Genomic DNA, 20052 nt, shown 5'->3' on the forward strand with positions numbered 1-20052 from the left:
ATCAGAGGAAAGGTCTGAGGGGACCCCAAACCAGGCGACCCAGGTGCTGATGAATGCGCGGGCCACCTCAGCTGTGGTAGTCTCCGTCAGTGGGACGGCCTCTGGCCAACGGGTGGTTCTGTCCACCATCGTCAGAAGGTGAGTGTACCCCCTGGAGGCGGGAAGGGGACCCACCAGATCAATGTTGACGTGGTCGAAGCGTCTTTCAGGGACCGTGAACCGCTCCAGCGGGGCCTTAACATGACGATGGAGCTTTGCACGTTGGCATGGCACGCAGGTCCTGACCCACCCACCAATGTCAACCGTCATCCTGGGCCAGACGAATTTCGCTGCAATCAGGCGCTGCGAAGGTTTCCTGCCTGGGTGTGAGAGGCTATGTATGGCCTCGAAAACTTGCCGTCTCCATGCATGTGGAACCACTGGGCGCGGCTGCTCCATGGACACGTCACAAAGCAGCGTCGTGCCGTCGTCACTGAAGGGGATGTCCGCCAACTGGAGGCCAGAAACTTTAGTCCTGCATGCCTGGATGTCTGGGTCCGAAACCTGATCCGCAGCCATACGGGCGTAGTCGATGCCGAGGTGGACAGTCCCGATAGTGACACGTGAGAGGCAGTCAGCTACGGGGTTGTCCTTCCCCGCCACATGCCGAATGTCTGTAGTGAACTCGAAGATATAAGCCAGATGACGCTGCTGCCTGGCAGACCACGGCTCCGACACCTTAGCCATGGCAAACATCAATGGTTTGTGGTCCACAAAAACCGTGAATGGACGAGCCTCCAGCAGGAAACGGAAGTGTCTGATTGCCAAGTACAGGGCGAGGAGCTCTCGGTCAAAGGTGCTATATTTTTGCTCACTGGAGCGAAGTTGTCGGCTGAAAAATGCCAGGGGTTGCCAAACCCCCTTGACCAGCTGTTCGTAAACGGCTCCGACGGCATAATCTGAGGCATCAGTTGTCAAGGCCACGGAAGCCTCAGGCACGGGGTGAGTCAGCATGGTCGCGCTCGCGAGGGCTTCCTTGGTGTCTGAGAACGCCTTTGACATTTCGTCGGACCATGCAATGATGTGCTTAGGGGTCTTGCCCTTGAGAGCCCCATGCAGGGGGCGCATTAGGTGGGCAGCCTGAGGGATGAATCTATGGTAGAAATTCACCATCCCCAGGAACTCCTGTAAAGCTCTAATGCTGGTAGGGCGTGGGAGCTGCAGCACAGCGTCCACCTTTGATGGCAGCGGGACCGCCCCAGCAGTAGTGATGTGGTGGCCGAGGAAATCCATGGCAGGCAGTCCAAACTGGCACTTTGCTGGGTTGATAATTAATCCATGTTGCCGGAGGCGACTGAAGAGGAGACGGAGGTGGGATAGGTGCTCTGCCTTGGACGTGCTGGCTACCAGGATATCGTCTAGGTAGACAAACACAAAAGGCAGGTTGCCCAGCATGGCGTCCATCAATCTCTGAAAGGTCTGGGCGGCATTCTTGAGGCCAAACGGCATCCTCAAAAACACAAACAGTCCGAATGGTGTTATAACCGCTGTCTTAGGGGCGTCCTGAGGGCTAACTGGCACCTGGTGGTATCCCCGTACCAAATCCACCAAAAAATAGACGCGCCCGCTAGATGGGCTGAAAAGTCTTGAATGTGTGGAACGGGGTAACGGTCAGGTGTGGTGACATCATTTAGGCGCCGGTAGTCGCCGCACGGACGCCAGCCTCCGTTGGACTTAGGAACGAGATGGAGAGGCGAGGCCCAAGGACTGTCAGAACGGCGAATGATGCCAAGTGCCTCCATGGATGCAAACTCCTCTTTCGCGATGGTGAGCTTGTGTGGGTCGAGGCGACGGGCCCTGGCATGCACTGGTGGGCCTTCCGTGGAGATGTAATGCATGACGCCGTGTTTGGTGGCAGCGGCCGAGAAGGTAGGTGTTGTGATGTCTGAGAACTCCAATAGAAGAGGGGAGAACTCATCAGCCGGTGAGACAGCACTGGGCAGCTTCATTGTGGCTGCGTCACTGCGCTCACATGACAAGGAGCCGAACGTCTCAGCCTTGACGAGTCGGCGGTTCCCCACGTCCACCAGGAGGCTGTTAGCGCAGAGAAAGTCAGCGCCTAAGAGGGGAGTAGACACTTTAGCCAACACAAAACTCCAGGTAAAACGCTGGTCAGCAAAACACAAACCCACAGTGCGCCTGCCGAAGGTAGCGATTGCACTGCCATTGGCAGCCTCAAGGGAGGGCCCTCGTTTCGCTGTTTTAATGTCTATTGCCGATACAGGCAGCACGCTCACCTGGGCACCCGTGTCACATAGAAACCGGCGGCCAGAGAGGGAGTCAGTGACGTACAGCAAGCCTGCAGAATGGCCGGCACCCACAGCTGCTAATGAGTGGCGGCCAGTGCGTTTCCCGACACACTGAAGTTGCTTGGTGGCAGGCACTTCTTAGCTTTGTTCCCGAACTTTGCATGGTAAAAGCACAACCCCGACGGCCTCACCCGGCGGGCCACAGCAGTAGCGGAGATGGACAGTGGTTGGAACCCATACTCATCCAAGGTGGCTGTAAAACACCTCTTCCCAGCTGAGAAAAATATATCCGCTTCTTTGGCTAGCTGACGAAAGTCTGTTTTGATTGAATTAGCCATAGAAAAACGAACCTGGTCTGGCAACTGTTGCAGAAAAAGCTCTTTAAAAAGAAAACACGGCTGATGGTCGCCCAGCAGAGCTAGCATGTGGTCCATCAGTTCAGAGGGTTTTGTGTCACCGAGCCCAGGGAGAGAGAGGAGCTGGCGTGCACGTTCAGATTCAGACAGACAAAAAGTATCTATGAGGTGCGCCTTCAAGGTAACATATTTGTGCTGTGCCGGTGGGTTTTCAATAAGACTCACCACTCTCGCTGCCGTTGAATTGGTAAGAGCTGCTACCACGTAGTAGTATTTGGTATTATCCACGGTAACATCCCTGAGGGCGAATTGAGCTTCAGCTTGTGCAAACGGCATTTTGTGGCATTTTGTGGCATTTTGTTCCCAAAACTCGGGCAGCTTGAGTGAAACTGCGTTTGTTGTCATGTTCAATGATCACCGAAAACGTTCGAGAGAAAATCAGGGTCACCAATGTCGGAGTGACGGCAATAACAGGACGCTTTATTCTCACTCTCTGCATGCGTACTGACAACAACAACATTCATTCATCTCTGTCCCACTTATATCCCGTCATATCACCCGCTAAGCAGCCTGGGTGATTCAGTAAACACAAACATATAACAATGCTTTGTACAAGGCTGGAACGTCGTGAATTATGAATACTTTGCTCGCTAACGAGCGGTCACTACAATATATATATATATATATATATATATATATATATATATATGTGGCTCTGGGTATATCTATATATATGTGCATATATATGTGGCTCTAGGTATATCTTACACATTCTACTGTCTATACTAGGGGTGGGCATCGATGATCGATGATCGATTAATTGATCGATAAGGTCTTGGTCGATCACAAAATATTTTGCTCGATAATCGTTAATATATATATATATATATATTTTTTTTTAATAATAATAATAATAATGGAAATTAGTTTGTCCACGTTATGTGTGAGAAATGAACTTTGCATTTGCCTTCGCATTGAATTTCACAACGCAGTACGGCATGACGGAAGTTCCCGTACGTTAGTGTAACCTGACCTCCAGTAATAGGTGCGCGATCTCCACTACTTCCTGAAAGGCACCTTGCATGTTCAATTGATTAATCAGCTGTGCGGTAAAACACACACTGCTTGGAAAATGGCGAAGCGAGCGAAACGAAGCTTGGTGTGGGAGCATTTTGATCTGAAAGGTAGGGATGCTCCGATCTGGATTTTTGGGGCCGATACCGATCACCGATTTTTTTCCTCAAGATCAACCGATACCGATACCGATACCGATTTTAAAAAAAATACATAACTGTAGGCCTACTGACTGGATAGCCTACATATTTTTTGCTTTTTAGACAAAAGTTTTGATCCATTAGGCACCAAGCAAACGCAGACCCATTTTTATGGCATAGTAAAAGTCTGGCCTATCACCCAGTTAGGGCCTGAAGCCCAAGTCAGTCGATATGGCTGTATAAAAGACATCATAAACGTGGCCTTCATGGTTTACATACTGTTACGTCCTCCTATGTTTTCTGTTCAGTTATCTGTCTTCCCCAGAAAAAAAAAAAAAAAAAAAAAAAAGATCGGTTTTTGCGATCGCCCATTTTTGCCGATCACCGATCGAGTCATTTGGAGTGAAATCGTCCGATTTAAATCGGTGGCCGATAAATCGGAGCATCGACCTCGTTCATTGCAAACACTGCGCAGTGACCTATAAATATAATACGACGACGACCCCGATGAAATACCACCTGCAAGCCGCACACCCGACCCTGACTGCTCCTTCGCTATCGCTACCTTGTACTTCTCAGCCCTCCATCATGCCTCATCTTATACGCGGGAAGTGTGATGCACAACGAGAAGAGAAAATAACGATGGCCATCTGCAAATTAATTGAAACAGATATTCTGCCGCTCAGTTTTGTCGAGGGTATAGGATTTCGTGCGCTGATGCAAATAGTCGAGCCAGCATATCCTGTTCCATCGCGACGTTCTATAACCAGGCGCATCGAAATGCGCTACCAGGAGTCGAAGCAGCACCTGCTAAAGAAGCTAGCAGTAGATAGCAACATGGTTGCCATAACTACCGATTGCTGGACGGCACTCAATACAGAGAGTTACATAACGATCACTGCTCACTTCATCGGAGAAGACTGGCAAATTGGCTCAGCCGTCCTGGTCACTGAAAGTCTGCCCAGTCGCCACACAGCTGACGTCCTAGCTGAGAAGCTAAATTACTCTGTAGCCCAGTGGAACATCGAAGGCCGCGTTATTGCATGCGTCCACGACAACACAGCAAATATAGTTGCTGCCAACAGACCCGGCCGAGTCAACTGGATTTCCGTAGCATGCTTCGCCCACACCCTCCAGCTAGCAATACATGATGGTTTTGCACTGTACTTGTATCGTCTCATCTCTGCCGCTGCCAAACTCGTGAGCCACTTCAACCACAGTACTGTGGCGACCAAAGCACTCCAGAAGAAACAGGAGCAGATGGGCCTTCCAGCACATAAGCTTATACAATCGTGTAAAACCCGATGGAACAGCGTATGCGACATGTTCGACCGACTCAAGGAGCAGCGATGGGCTGTTGCAGCTGTCCTGTCAGATCGCAAGGTGACCAAGCTACAGGACGGCAGGGTCCTGGAGCTGAAGGATGAGTATTGGCAACTGATGGAGGAAACGCAGCCCGTGCTGAAGGCCCTGAAGACTGCAACCACGGTCATGTCTGGAGAGAAGGAGGTCTCCATTTCCAACACGTATCCAGTCACTTACAGGTATTAAATATATTTGTATCTCCCTTCCTAATTTTGTAACTTAGGCTACTACTATGTAACTTTTATCTAGTTTTATATAAAGCATTTATTTGAATTACCTTGTGTATGAAATGCTTTAAAAACAAACAGTATTTTACCACTTTAAAAATAAACATGTCTTGCCTAATGTTACAGCCTCCTCAACACCCATCTCCTGCGTAATGAAAATGACGGGGCCAGATGCGCTGAATTCAAGGCCAAAGTGCGGTCTTCCCTCAGCCACCGAATGAAGGTATGTGTTAGGTAGGGTTAAAAATTGTAGGCCTTTTCCTGAATCAGTACAGCGTTGCCATTTTTTCTGATTTGCCAATTGATTATTATTTTTCATTATTTATTCAGGTCGAATCTGAGGAGTTGGTGTCATCCGCACCCATCATCTCATCAATGTTGGATCCACGTTATAAACACCTGCCCTTTCTTACGGATGCACAGAGAGAGGCCGCAAAGAACAAACTGCTCGAACTTGGACAGTCAGTGGAGATGGAAGGCCCTATCCCACTGGCTGGAGGAGATGAGGCCATGCCGCCCGACTCTGAGGAGGACGAAGGAGCTCCAGCAGGAGCACCTGCTCCGGTCAGCGCCATGGCACAGCTCCTCGGGGAGCAATACGCAGCAGGCGCTGCTGCTGACATCCCCATCGAAACCGAAGTTTGCACCTTTCTGAGGGAGCCTTCTGCGGGCCTGAACTGCGACCCAACTGACTGGTGGAAATTAAACGAAAGAAGGTTTCCTCGGTTGGCCAAATTAGCGCGGACCTACCTCTGCATCCCCGCAACCTCGGTGCCTTCGGAGCGAGTGTTTTCTGCGGCTGGCCTAACTGTCACCAGATTGCGTTCGCGTCTCACCCCTGAACATGTTAACATGATCATCTTTTTGAACAAGAACCAGTAGGCCTGCCGCCTACAGTCTCTCGCTGGAGTTTAAATTTAAGTTAAGTTGGACGCTCTTAAGGACACTAACGTTTTCAGTCATCCTCCTATTTGTGAGTAACTGTTTTTTTACTGCTCCTATGGTGAGTTACTTATTTTCTATATTTTTATTTATAATGTAAAATGTGTTTTTAAGTTAAACAATTTAGGCTACTCAGTACTCACTGCCTTGTTTAAGAGGATTGTTATCTGACTGTAGTGTCTAGTTAATGTGAATGAATGAATGTGTGCATTGTGCAATTCTGCAATAGCAACACAAATAAAGTTTTTCCCCCAAGGAAAACATGTTTGTTATTTCTGCCCTAGTTTTATTTTATTTTTTATTATTATTTTTTTATGAAAAAAAACCTTATTGATTAATCGATAATTGATCGTTAATTCGTTACGATTATCGAACAAAAAATGTTGATCGTTTGCCCACCCCTACTTGGCATCCTCTATATCACAGCTCAGTATGAGAATCCGAGCCGTGCTGATCTGGAGAGCTGTGTGGCCACAGGGGTCCAGCTTGGTTGGTGACCTTGTGAGAAGACTCTCCTCTGTCTTGGGCCTGCCTATTATTAGCTGCTCCTGGCCAAACAAAGCGCTAATACTCTAGACAAACAGACAGCCCCCCCCCCCCTGAGCTCAGCCCCAGCCCCACAGCGCCGCCGCCCCCCCCTCCTGAGCCCCAGCCCTGCAGTGCCCCCCCCACCCCCGAGCCCCAGCCCTGGTCCCCCAGTCATCAATATAGTGTTCTTCCTCAGCTCCCTGGACCACGGTACTGATCCAGGCCCTTTAGCCCCCGATCAATTCCCCTTTCATTCATCTCCTCCTCTTCGCCTGCTATTTATCTCCCAATAAAATAACCCCTCCACCACTGTCCACCGAGAGGAGTTTAATAACACATTCATCTACAATTAAAGCTGTGTTTGGGGAATATAATGAATATAGGAAACGTTGTGTTAATTTTTCTAAGAACACTTTCATAATTCTTAGGTTTCACTGAAGATATTGAGTGAGTGGTTAAATGATATAATAAAAAATGTATTCATTGTAAACACTTGCTCTTTTAGAAACAGCAGACACAACTGAAGGGTAGTTAGCCTATGTATAGTAGTTCATCACAGGAAATAAAAAATAAACGTCAGACTTCTCAAAACTAGTTAATCAGGGTTATATTAAAGCGGGCCCCCCCACACCCACATTGGCCCCAATGGATTTTGGCAAACAAATTGGCTCCCGGTCGAGAGAAGAGTTATTCAACTTAAGTTGGGACTCACTCAGAGTTGTGCACATGGAAGTTCCCCAGTATTTATTGGATTATTTTGTGTGTTTCAGAAACATTCATGGCTATGCAGCCAGAGGTGGCTCCACAGACCTCGTTGTCCCTCAATGTAGAACAGTCATGGGCAAAAACACATTTCTATTCACTGCCACTATAGAATGGAACAAACTTCCTATCTCCTTCAAGCTCCTCCAATCAGCAGTTTTAAAAAAGCAGTAGGGGTAGGACCTCGCATCATGTGATTAGTTTGCTCCCAAAATGGTATTTTATTGTATGACATTGATATTACAATGATATAGAATGATATTGTACCTGTCATCCTGCCCCTCCCCCCCCCTTCCTACCCTCCAACTCCCTACCCTACCCTCCTTTCCTACCCTCGACCCCCCCTTCCTACCCTCCAACTACCTACCCTACCCTCCTTTTCAAAGACATCTAACTTTAAGCGCTTTAAAATGACATGCTAAAAGATATGAAAGCGTACTGTAATTCTGGTGATTATAACTAAGGCAAATCATATTTTTTCACTTCAAACATATTCAATTTGGTTTGAGTAATACAGTGTTGCTCAAGGCAAATTGTTTTAACAGTACCACTCAAATACGGTATTTACATAGGAATGTGCAGCTAATTGCTGTTTTATGCCGGTTCAATTATATCCATGAATAATTCAGACTATTTTTACTCCCCGTCCCTGTATGAAGTAAGTAGGAATAACTGTTATTATATTTGAACTTACTGTACTGTTCACCAGCGGGGCTTCCTCTCTACCTAGCCTCTCTTGAATTGAATAAACACTTTGTAATAAAGGAAACACTTATTAAATCCACTTTACTGGTAGACCTCCAAAGAAAACTGAACAGCTATGCTTGAGTAGCTCTTAAACGGCAGTGTAGGCCGACAGTTTGTATCTCACTACCACCTGCACAAAAACACTAACCGCTGCAGTTACAAGAGCACGGCCAGCAAACTCATTCAGAAAAAAAAGCATGTTGGAAGGGAAAAATAGACCTGTTGAGCATGAATGAAAGCATATGATACCTACTGTATTCACTATCACACTATTCCGGAAAGCCAAAATTCACATAATCCACATAACCGTGGGTGCTCACTCTTGGTAAGGGTAAGGACAATCCCTCTCTAATTTCCTACCAAAACAGTAACTTAAACACAGACAATACTTGTGCGCTTGAGGGAATAACCCCCCCCCCCCAAAAAAAAAGCTTGACGCAAGGCTTTCCTCAAGAATAATACCACTTAATCAAGACGGTAACAGGGGACATCTGGAAATTAAAACTCCCAAATCAAGGGGAAGGGGAAATCAAAACGGAGACCTTTTTTTTCCACATTGCCCCCATCTCCCCCCCCCCCCCCCACTTTCGTTACCTTACAACCTTAATGACAACACTGTCAGTTCCAATCACCTCAACGCAGGTCCAGAATCCATTTTTCAAACTTTATGACAGGTCTAATAGCTTCCACCTGTGGCTGGGATCCCCGCCTGTTGACTGGCCGGTTCCCAGTGAGATGTGGGGATGTAGACAAAGAGCTCTATTAGCTGCTGCCTGCCTCTGCTGCAGTGAGGTCACTCAGCCATTAAATTAGTTCCAGCCCAGCAGCCCCCCCCCCCCCTCAAAACAACAGCATGGTGGTAGAGTCGCATTCTCCTTCTCTTTCTTTCTGACAATCTATCGCTTTCTTATGATCTGTCCGTCATTGCGCTCTCACCACGCTGGTGTTTGACAACTTGCCCTTCATGTAGACTGCACACAGGACCCATATCGCCTCATGATCCACAGTGCAAGGATGTCACAGCATATATGTCATCATACGTCAGTATTCATTCAACACTACTCCTTACGCATGCACAACGCCCCCCCCCCCCCACACACACAACCATTTCCTTCCTGACTATAATACTACAATTCACAATTCCTGACAATAAAAATGTTATCTAATGTCACCTGGCAACATCATGACAAATCGGAAACAAATTGACAAATTGGAAGTGGAAAGAGGTCTGGGAGCCTAGCCTCCTCCATATCCAGCAGGCTACATACCCCTCCAGCAGGTCCATGGTGGAGGAGGTGACCTGGGCGTAGAGGAGGGTGTGCCCCAGGGACTGGGTCTGCAGGTGCTGGCTGTAGGTCTGCAGGCTGAAGGGCTCCAGGCTCAGGGACTCTGGCGGGTCTGGGACCAGGGCCTGAGTCCTCTCACGCAGCCGGGGCCCAGCCTGGAGCTCTGCACTGGGGACTACTTTGAGGCAGGACTTGGTGGAGTTGAGCAGGCCTTCCTCGTCCACCTGGGTGTGCAGCCACTTCACAAACACGGCCTTGCGCTCCTGTGGATAGAGAGGTATAGCAGACCTACATGATGAATGGCTGACAGAATGCTCAATTATTATTATTATTATCTTTTTTTGAATACAGCGGAAAATATAATAAGTACCAGTCATCCTTTTTACCTCAGGGGATCTCTAGACATTTTTGAATCCATTTGAATAATGCTTTTTAGTAATGTGACATTTTTTTCGCCCCATCCATCACCAAATAACCGGACAATCTTTTCGAAAATAATTGACCACTCTGTCGTATATATAACACGACCTATTAGAATATGTTTGCTAACATTTACAGTATAGGGTTAAAGAGCCACTGCCTTTCATTAAATGAGATAATCAACGGCTGTGGATAATCAATTACACGGCTTAATTAGCCGCTGGTCCCCAGAGTGGAGGAGCGGAGGAGAACAGCCTGTTCCAGTCACTTCTCATTCATCACAACCAAACATCTCCCAATGACTAACACTGACCACGCTGCTGAGCATGTCTGCGTCAAACCCTCCTCAAGAGACACGGGATCCTATGCTGATGTTGTATGTACCCATTCTGATAATAATAATATTAATAATAATAATAATAACCTTTATTTGTATAGCACTTTTCCTACAAACGTTGCAGCTCAAAGTGCTCCAATCATTATATAATCATCATTTAATAATTTAGTTATATAAAGGCAATATTAAAAAGATGGGTTTTAGTCTTGACTTGAACATATTTGCTGAGGTTGCATCCCTAATGTAAGCTCAGTGCATTCCACAATCTGGGTGCATAAAAGGAGAATGTAGCCTCACCACCCCCCCCCCCCCCCCTACCTTTAGGACTGAGGCCCCCCCCCCCCCTACCTTTAGGACTGAGGCCCCTCCCCCTACCTTTAGGACTGAGGCCCCCCCTACCTTTGGGACTGAGGGGGTCTCCCTCCAGGTAGAACACCCCCCTGAGCAGAGCCAGCTCCTGACTCCCCCCCCTACATACATGATGATGTACATGTACCATTCTGATGATGTATGTACATGTACCATTCTGATGATGTATGGACATGTATCATTCTGATGATGTATGTACATGTACCACTCTGATGACGTATGGACATGTACCATTCTGATGATGGATATACATGTACCATTCTGATGATGTGTGTACATGTACCATTCTGATTATGTGTGTACATGTACCATTCTGATGATGTGTGTACATGTACCATTCTGTGCAGGCTAGATCACTTGCCTGTTGTCCACATCTGTTGCTGTAATTACTCCAATCACACACAGGGTGCAGTGAAAGGAAAAATATGAATATTTAAAATTATACTGTACATGTGGTTTATACCATAGAATAATGGCAGAACATCGTTATTGTTGTTGTTATAGTTATATATCGTTATAGTTAATAGTTATAATAATAATAATAATAATAATAATTGTTTATTTATTATTATTATTATTATTATTATTATTATTATTATTATTATTATTATTATTATCATCATCATCATAGCCATCTCAAAAGTACAGTGCCTTTGGAAAGTATTCAGACGCAGACCCCTTCACATTTTCCACATTTTATTGTGTATACTCAATTGAAATTATTTTAATCAATCCACATACAATACCCCAGAATGACAAAGCGAAAACACGTTGTTTGAAATGTCAGTAAATGTATTCAAATTAAAATACAGAAATACCTCATGTATATAAGTATTTACACCCTTTGACAGTGTAAAATTTGCTAAAATTAAAACATGTAATCAAGAAATCACTCAGTTCAAGTCCAAGTTTAATTGAGTCCATCTTAATGCAAGCATAATAGTTTACGTATTTTTGGAATTAATATCTTTGTTTTTATAGAGTCTCTGATTTGTATAGGAATTGTTTACACACTGTGTAGATTAGGATGTCACTACCAACAGATGTTAAGCGTGTCATAGCAAAGGGTCTGAATAGTTATGTACATGAGGTATTTCTGTATTTCAATTTGAATACATTTACTGACATTTCTAAAAACTTGTTTTCACTTTGTCATTCTGGGGTGGATTGATAGCAAATTATTTTAATTTAATCCATTTTAAATGTAGTCTATAACACAACAAAATGTGGAAAAAGTGAAGGGGTCTGAATGGTTTCCGAAGGCACTGTAAGTACCTAAATACCAAACATGAACTTCTTTGATTTGATTAAAACAGTTAAACTTGCACAATTCTATATTGGAGATACTGTTGTAATTGGTAGAGGTTGTAAATAGACTCAGTCCAATAATTCATCACCTCATTTTTGAGCATCTACCCAGGCCCAAATCTAGCCTTTGCGTTAGCCAGCCATGGACAAACACAATGAGTTCTATCTATTGACTCAGCATACCCCATAGAGCCTCACTGTCCACACCACACCACGTCCTGCCTCTGAATGTGCAGTGCTTTGTTTAACCTTAACACTGGAAAGACATCACCCATGGGGATCCCTGAGAACAACTAGAGATCAGATCAGATCATTAGACACCTTCTCTCTCCCCAGCCCCAGGCAGAAAGACAAACCTCCCTTGAAGAGTCTGGGAGGGGAAAGGAAATTGGCCACTTCATTTAAAGACAATGAGCTGGATGGGATGAGAGGAAGACCTGTCCCAGTTTGCTGTTATGAAGTGTTGAGGGACGGGGAGAACAACGCCACCTGCCCCTCCACCTGAGTCAAGTCCTGAGGAGAGAGAGAGATGGAGCTGAACATATCAGCCTCAGGAAAGAGGGACGTGAGAGGGATGGGGGAGTTGTGAGTGGAAATCCACAGTGCATCATTCAAAACCACCGCTCCTCCTTTTGTGGCTGCAGCTGTAAGGTGTGTGTGTGTGTGTGTGTGTGTGTGTGTGTGTGTGTGTGTGTGTGTGTGGCGGGAGGAGGGTGGTAGTTCAGTCATTTTGGTAACCCTCCCCCATGGGAGATATTCCTGGAGCAGAGAAGACAGCGGACATGTTGTCGTCCTTTCATCTCCCAGACCAGGTGAAATCAGAGAAAAGGACCCCAGCCTCTCAAGGCACCATCTGCTAACCTGAATCATGTGATTAGCACACCCTTCCAAACCAGAGAGGACGGCCATGATGGCCTCATTAGCGCAAATCCATATTTAGTGAATATAGCGATGGTTAATCAATTAGACTCACTTATCTGCATGCCTCAATTATCTGCTTTGTGACAATCACAAAGGAAGAGGGAGGTCCCCGGAGACCGGTTGGTCTTACATCTCTGGGCTGACATGGGGAGGGAGGGGGGGGGCGCAATTGTCTGCAATTGTATCCTCAATACTCTGGCCAGTAGTAAAAAGTAAAAGAGAGTAAAATGAGATAAAGAGAGGATAAAATATGCAATGTAAAAACCGAAGGTGACGGTGAGAGGGATGGGAGGATGAGGACAGAGGGAGGCAGTGGAGGGATGCTGTGAGCAGGTCACATGGCGGGAGGTTAGGGTAGGCAGAGAAGGACAACCTGGGGAGTAAACGACACCATCAGAGTCGCCACCACAAATCCCAGAGTTTCTACTGCCAGGCACATAGTCCCTCTACTCTCGAGCCAAGGCAAGGTGCAACAGAACACACTTTATGTGACCCCCACCCCACCCACTACCACCATCACATCTCTCTTCTCAGCACCTTCCATTTCATCAACAATCTGGAAGCAATCCTGCAATGCCCTCCCTTTCATCCTCCTAGTGTTTGTTGTAACAAAGTGGCCGGGGGCAGGGTGAAAAGGTCACCCCCCCCCCAGACGTAACAGTCATAATAATAATAATAATACTACGGTTTGTAGTTTTCGGAAACACTATTCTAGGTTGTCAAAGCAGGGGAGGCCAACTAGGGCCAAGTGGACAGATGAATAAGTAACTTAATGCGTCCGAGTGGTTCAGGTGGCCCCATCAGCAATGATCTCCAACCAGAGGGCGGCGGGCGTGTGATGTGGCGCTCACGTCCAATGTACGTCCCGAGGTCTTTGTTTGACCTGGGGGATAACGAGCTGGGTCTGGGGCTCGCAAATCAAATGGACGCATTTATTGGTTTGGAGGGATGAACTATGAGGGAGTGTGAGGAAAAGTATAAGAATAAGTATCATATCATTCATGTCTTTTGTGAGCATGGAAACTTATAATTCACATTGACCCGTGACCTACTCATACTGTCAGATTGACTGGCTCTGATGAAAGAACAGTGAAAGAGGGCAGTGAGGATCCATGAGAAGAGAGATAGAGATTTGCTGCCACCCTGTGGACTGATGTTTCATCACAGGCAGGGATGCGTTGTGAAACTTCTGATGTGATTCTGTCTAGCTGTTCAAATATGCAGTCAAAAGCACTGCAGCACAGTGCCTGCCCCAAAGCACAATGACAATGTTGGGTAAGATTACAACACTGGGCCCAGTCTCCAGGCTTTGGAACCAACATGGTGCTGGATTTCTCTTGACAACTCAGACACAGAGACACAGCCACAAGAGTAAAATGTTTAAAATTGATGCATGACCAAACTATACACTTTGCAGTAAATAAAGTACAGAGTATAGAAATAAAGTACCACATTAGCTACAAGGCTCTCTGGAAAACTATTCTTCGCTGAAGTAATGACACCGTCATTTCACAATTCATTCGCAGTGTGCAAAGTGTTACACTTTGTGGGCGATAGACTACATTACCCATAAATACTAGGGTTAAGACAGCCAGAAACCACGTCACTGTGTGTGGTCCTTGGGTGTGTCGCTTCCTCTCTTCTGAGGCCTGAGGGGCCAATCAGGTGCCAGAGTTTCTCTAGGCCCTCTAATATCCTCTGAAGTGGGAGAGTAAACTGTCAGTGATCCATCTCAAACACTGATTAACTCCCAGTGCAAATTCCGCACATTCCGACCAGTGTCGACAGGGCTATTGGAATATCAATGATCCCGCGGCTCCTAAAGGCACACAATAGAGGAACAAGTCACACAGCAGACTGTAGGCACTTTACAAAGTCAACAATCAAGTATGCGGGAAACATTTCTGTCAGGTCTGTTACTGGCCACAGTCTGCCGATGCCAAACCCATCTCTTAACTTCCGCGCCGAACACTTTCCACATCCGTTCTCTTCATCCCTCCGCTAACTAAGTTATAGCAAAGAGACCTGATGGAACTACAGCTGACCCTAGGTTTTGATTAGGGATGCACCGAAGGTTCGGCCACTGAACGTATTCGGCCGAATAATATCAGAAAAAGCACTTTCGGTATTCGGCCGAATGTGTGAAAAGACTGAATGTTTACTGCCGAATAGTAGCAGGGTTTTTCCTGCACAGAGAATTATGAGGCGGCCGTCTCCGTCATATTTCTAGCCGCCTCCAGCTCTCGACAAAACTCTGACGGCCGTATTTTCAACAAGCGTTGCACTCGGTGGACTTATGTCATTTCTAACTGAATTGCGGCACTGAGCCGACGTAGTTAACCCTAACCCTGGTGGCGCTGTACTGCAAATAAGCTTAGCTTTCGGGTTTGCTAACACTCGTCGCTTTCTCAACTGTCAGAATAGTCTTTTAGGTCAAAACGTTATTTCATATTAAAAATCCTGGAAGTCACATTAGTTGGCTTGCTGTTTCGTTAGTCAGTGCTACTTTTAATGTATTATTAGCAAAATGATTTTGGTTGGTTTTGAAGTCTATCAGGGTTTTCAATCGCTGAAAAGTTCTATTGATCAGACAGTCAACAATAGGTTTTGGACTGACATGTTACTACTGTCATTAACAAGGACTAACAAACTTTTCCTATCATAACACCTCATTTTGTGCCAGGAAAAACCCTGAGTAGACTTTTTTGATCAAATCAAATCAAATTTTATTTGTATAGCGCATTTCTTACAAGATGCAACTCAATGCGCTTCACACAATGAACATTCTCAGTCAATCAATCAATCAATACTGACAGAGCCGCAAGCAGGCAAAAGTAAAAACATGTACACTATGTAGCCAGGAAAATTCCCTTGCAGCCCTCTACACATAGAGCGACTACTAGCCAGTTTGCCTACCAGCACCCAGCGGTGGGCCCCCACACCCCCCTCCGGGGAGCCCCTGCCGCCCCACACACCCAGCCCGCCCCACCACCAGCACACCCAGCCCAGCCAAGCAAGCACAGACCATAAAAGGACGGCCAGGCAGGTGCCCCGGCGGCGGAACAGACCAAGCACACGGGGCAGCCGGGGGCCCCCAAGGGGAGGCCCAAGGACCACCGGCGCAAAGCAAGCAAGGGTGAAAAACCTGTACACCATGTATCCAGGAAAAGTTCCTTGCATATTATCGGCGTACACACTGTCCATACATTTAGTGTTATATCTGCATCGTTCTGCGTCAGATGACGCGATCAAACAGTGCAATGCTGTTCTTATTTATTTATTTATTTATTTGTTTTCAGTTATTGTGCTTTGTTGGTATAGCCTAATGTCTGCTGGAATGTTCAATAAAAGTGATCAATAAACGTTTTCACCATTTTTTTATTTGAAAAGCATGAGTATATATTTAATGTATGCAATGGTACAAAAATAAATGAGAAACTGCCGGTACGCATTCGGTATTCGGCCAAATGTTTCCTTAAATGTTCACAATGGCATATTTGGTTTGATCTGCTGTATTTTGTTTGTTGTTGACCTTGCTGTTTTTATCTCACTTTGCTTTGTTGACTTTATAATGTTTTGATATGTGGTTTTAACTGTCTTGTAAGGTGTCCTTGAGAGCCTTGAAAGGCGCTGACCCTAGGTTTGATAGAACTATCTGACCCTAGGTTTGATAGAACTATCTGACCCTAGGTTTGATAGAACTATCTGACCCTAGGTTTGATAGAACTATCTGACCCTAGGTTTGATAGAACTATCTGACCCTAGGTTTGATGCAACTATCTGACCCTAGGTTTGATAGAACTATCTGACCCTAGGTTTGATGCAACTATCTGACCCTAGGTTTTGAAACTCAGAATTTCAAGGGGTCTATCCAGGCTCTGAGTACCTTGTGGATCAGAGCCTGGAGTCAAGGCTACAGGCCACACACATGCACACGACAAGCGCACACACTAGCAGACAGATATGCAGGCACTCGTGTGCAGGCACGCGTGTGCGTGCACACACACATGCACACGCACACACACAGAGGACCATAATTGTCTAGATAAATGTTTATTGTGGCAGCCCGAGTCCAGAACCACCCCAGACAGGTTTGAACATGTGGAAACCATTTTGATTCCTAATACATGCAAACGTATGTCCAATACATGCAGCGGGCTTAGGGTATGTATGCTCAGAGAGCCAGTCAAAACAAAGGCCTCCAACAAGAACACAAACATTACAGTTAGAACAGCCTTTGATCAGCTCTAAACATCTTGAAGCTGACAGAAGCTGATCAGCTGACATTGTTTAAATCACAGGAGAGGTTATTTTCTTCCTGTAAAATATCAACTTGAGGATGGGAGTAATCTTGGAGTTGAAGACTTCCATACCCAGTCATCTGGACTTTTTGTGGAAAGCATAAATCAGTACTGATAACAAAAAAAACTTCTGTGGCTGACCAGACTGGCTATATGCCCAGGAAATACCAGTAAGCGAACACGTAATTATAATATTATGTATAATATACTGTAATTCCAGTCAAATAAAACCTGAATCTATAGCAATACACAGTACATTTTTAAATTCAGCATTTATATATTTATCATTACGTCAAAAATGTATCCAATAAGGATAAAAAATCCAATAAGAGAAGATAAACTATATGGACAAAAGTATGTGGACACAATAGTCGTCTGGGGCTGTTTTCATGGTTTGGGCTAGGCCCCTTAGTTCCAGTGAAGGGAAATCTTAATGCTACAGCATACAATGACATTCTAGAGAATTTTATGCTTCCAACTTTGTTTGCGGGAAGGCCATTTCCAGTTTCAGCATGACAATGCCCCCATACACAGTGAGGTCCATAATGACATGGTTTGCCGAGTTTGGTCTGGGAGAACTTGACTGGCCTGCACACAGAGCTCTGACCTCAACCCCATTGAGCACCTTTGGGATGAATTGAAACGTTGACTGCGAGCCAGTCCTTCTCACCCAACATCAGTGCCCAATCTCACTAATGCTCTTGTGGCTGAATGGGAGCAAATCCCCCAACCATATTCTAAAATCTAGTAGAAAGTCTTTCCAGAAGAGTGGAAGCTGTTAGCAGCAAAGGTGGGACCAACTTCATATTAATGCCCTTGGTTTTGGAATGAGAAGTTCAACAAGCACAAATGGGTGTGATGTTCGGGGGTCCCAATACTTTTGTCCATATAGTGTATGGCAAATTCACAAATGACAAATAAGGATTCTGACAGCCACCATCTCAAATTGTTCTGAGATTGTTGTTCTGTAGTCTGAAACACATGCGATAGGCCTAAGTATTTCTGCAACATTATTTATAGAAATATAGTTTCATCCCTGAAAAAAAAGAAGCTAATAGTGTCATTGGAGGTTTCGCTGAGAATTATAAGTGATTCAATACAATCAGTGATGATTGTGATTCAAGATGAGGTTAAAAAGTACCAACAGTGGTGTTCTCTTCACCTGGTTGGCCTGCACTACAGGATACTTGGTAACTGAAGACTCTGCTCAACTTTTCTTTTTTATGTTTTTAGAAAGTTTCTGCTTTATTGGGATAGAGACAATAGAGACTGACAGGAAGGTTGGGTGAGAGAGAGGAGGATAGAGACAGTAGAGACTAACAGGAAGGATGGGTGAGAGAGAGAGAGAGGAGGATAGAGACAGTAGAGACTGAGAGGAAGGATGGGTGAGAGAGAGGAGGATAGAGACAGTAGAGATTGACAGGAAGGATGGGTGAGAGAGAGGAGGATAGAGACAGTAGAGACTGACAGGAAGGATGGGTGAGAGAGAGGAGGATAGAGACAGTAGAGATTGACAGGAAGGATGGGTGAGAGAGAGGAGGTTAGAGACAGTAGAGATTCACAGGAAGGATGGGTGAGAGAGAGGAGGATAGAGACAGTAGAGACTGACAGGAAGGATGGGTGAGAGAGAGGAGAATAGAGACAGTAGAGACTGAGAGGAAGGATGGGTGAGAGAGAGAGAGAGAGAGAGAGGAGGATAGAGACAGTAGAGACTGAGAGGATGGATGGGTGAGAGAGAGGAGGATAGAGACAGTAGAGATTGACAGAAAGGATGGGTGAGAGGAGAGGAGGATAGAGACAGTAGAGACTGACAGGAAAGATGGGTGAGAGAGAGAGGAGAGGAGGATAGATACAGTAGAGACTGACAGGAAGGATGGGTGAGAGAGAGGAGGTTAGAGACAGTAGAGATTCACAGGAAGGATGGGTGAGAGAGAGGAGGATAGAGACAGTAGAGACTGACAGGAAGGATGGGTGAGAGAGAGGAGGATAGAGACAGTAAAGACTAACAGGAAGGATGGGTGAGAGAGAGGAGGATAGAGACAGTAGAGACTGACAGGAAGGATGGGTGAGAGAGAGGAGAATAGAGACAGTAGAGACTGAGAGGAAGGATGGGTGAGAGAGAGAGGAGGATAGAGACAGTAGAGACTGAGAGGATGGATGGGTGAGAGAGAGGAGGATAGAGACAGTAGAGATTGACAGAAAGGATGGGTGAGAGGAGAGGAGGATAGAGACAGTAGAGACTGACAGGAAGGATGGGTGAGAGAGAGAGGAGAGGAGGATAGAGACAGTAGAGACTGACAGGAAGGATGGGTGAGAGAGAGAGGAGAGGAGGATAGAGACAGTAGAGACTGACAGGAAGGATGCGTGAGAGGAGAGGAGAGGAGGATAGAGACAGTAGAGACTGACAGGAAGGATGGGTGAGAGGAGAGGAGGGATGAGATGCAAAATATTGTATGTCAAGGGAATCGAACTAGAAACATTGAGATTACGTGGTATGAGCTACGCCAGTAAGGGCCCCAGCATGTATCATTTCTGATGTTAGTTTTGTCCACAGGGTGGAAATAAATAGGCCCGTTACAAATGTCAAACTATTTTAGTAATGGTTGTGCTGGACAGTATACAAGGATTACACAAATCAATTTGTGCTACCATGAGAGTGACTCTGGAGTGAAGTGCATCTG

General features: G+C 45.8%; 1 protein-coding gene across 1 annotated transcript in view; it reads right to left on the minus strand.

Annotated features, from left to right (window-relative positions):
• hlcs (holocarboxylase synthetase (biotin-(proprionyl-CoA-carboxylase (ATP-hydrolysing)) ligase)) overlaps nucleotides 1-20052 on the minus strand; it is a 75998-nt gene that overhangs the window by 38291 nt on the left and 17655 nt on the right. Inside the window, exon 5 of the mRNA XM_080528691.1 lies at nucleotides 9698-9978. Within this exon, the coding sequence (XP_080384817.1) occupies nucleotides 9698-9978 (281 nt within the window). The remainder of the gene's footprint in view (nucleotides 1-9697; nucleotides 9979-20052) is intronic.

The sequence above is a fragment of the Nansenia antarctica genome, assembly GCF_963989245.1.
Source record: "Nansenia antarctica genome assembly, chromosome: 4".
Classification (NCBI taxonomy): Eukaryota; Metazoa; Chordata; class Actinopteri; order Argentiniformes; family Microstomatidae; genus Nansenia; species Nansenia antarctica.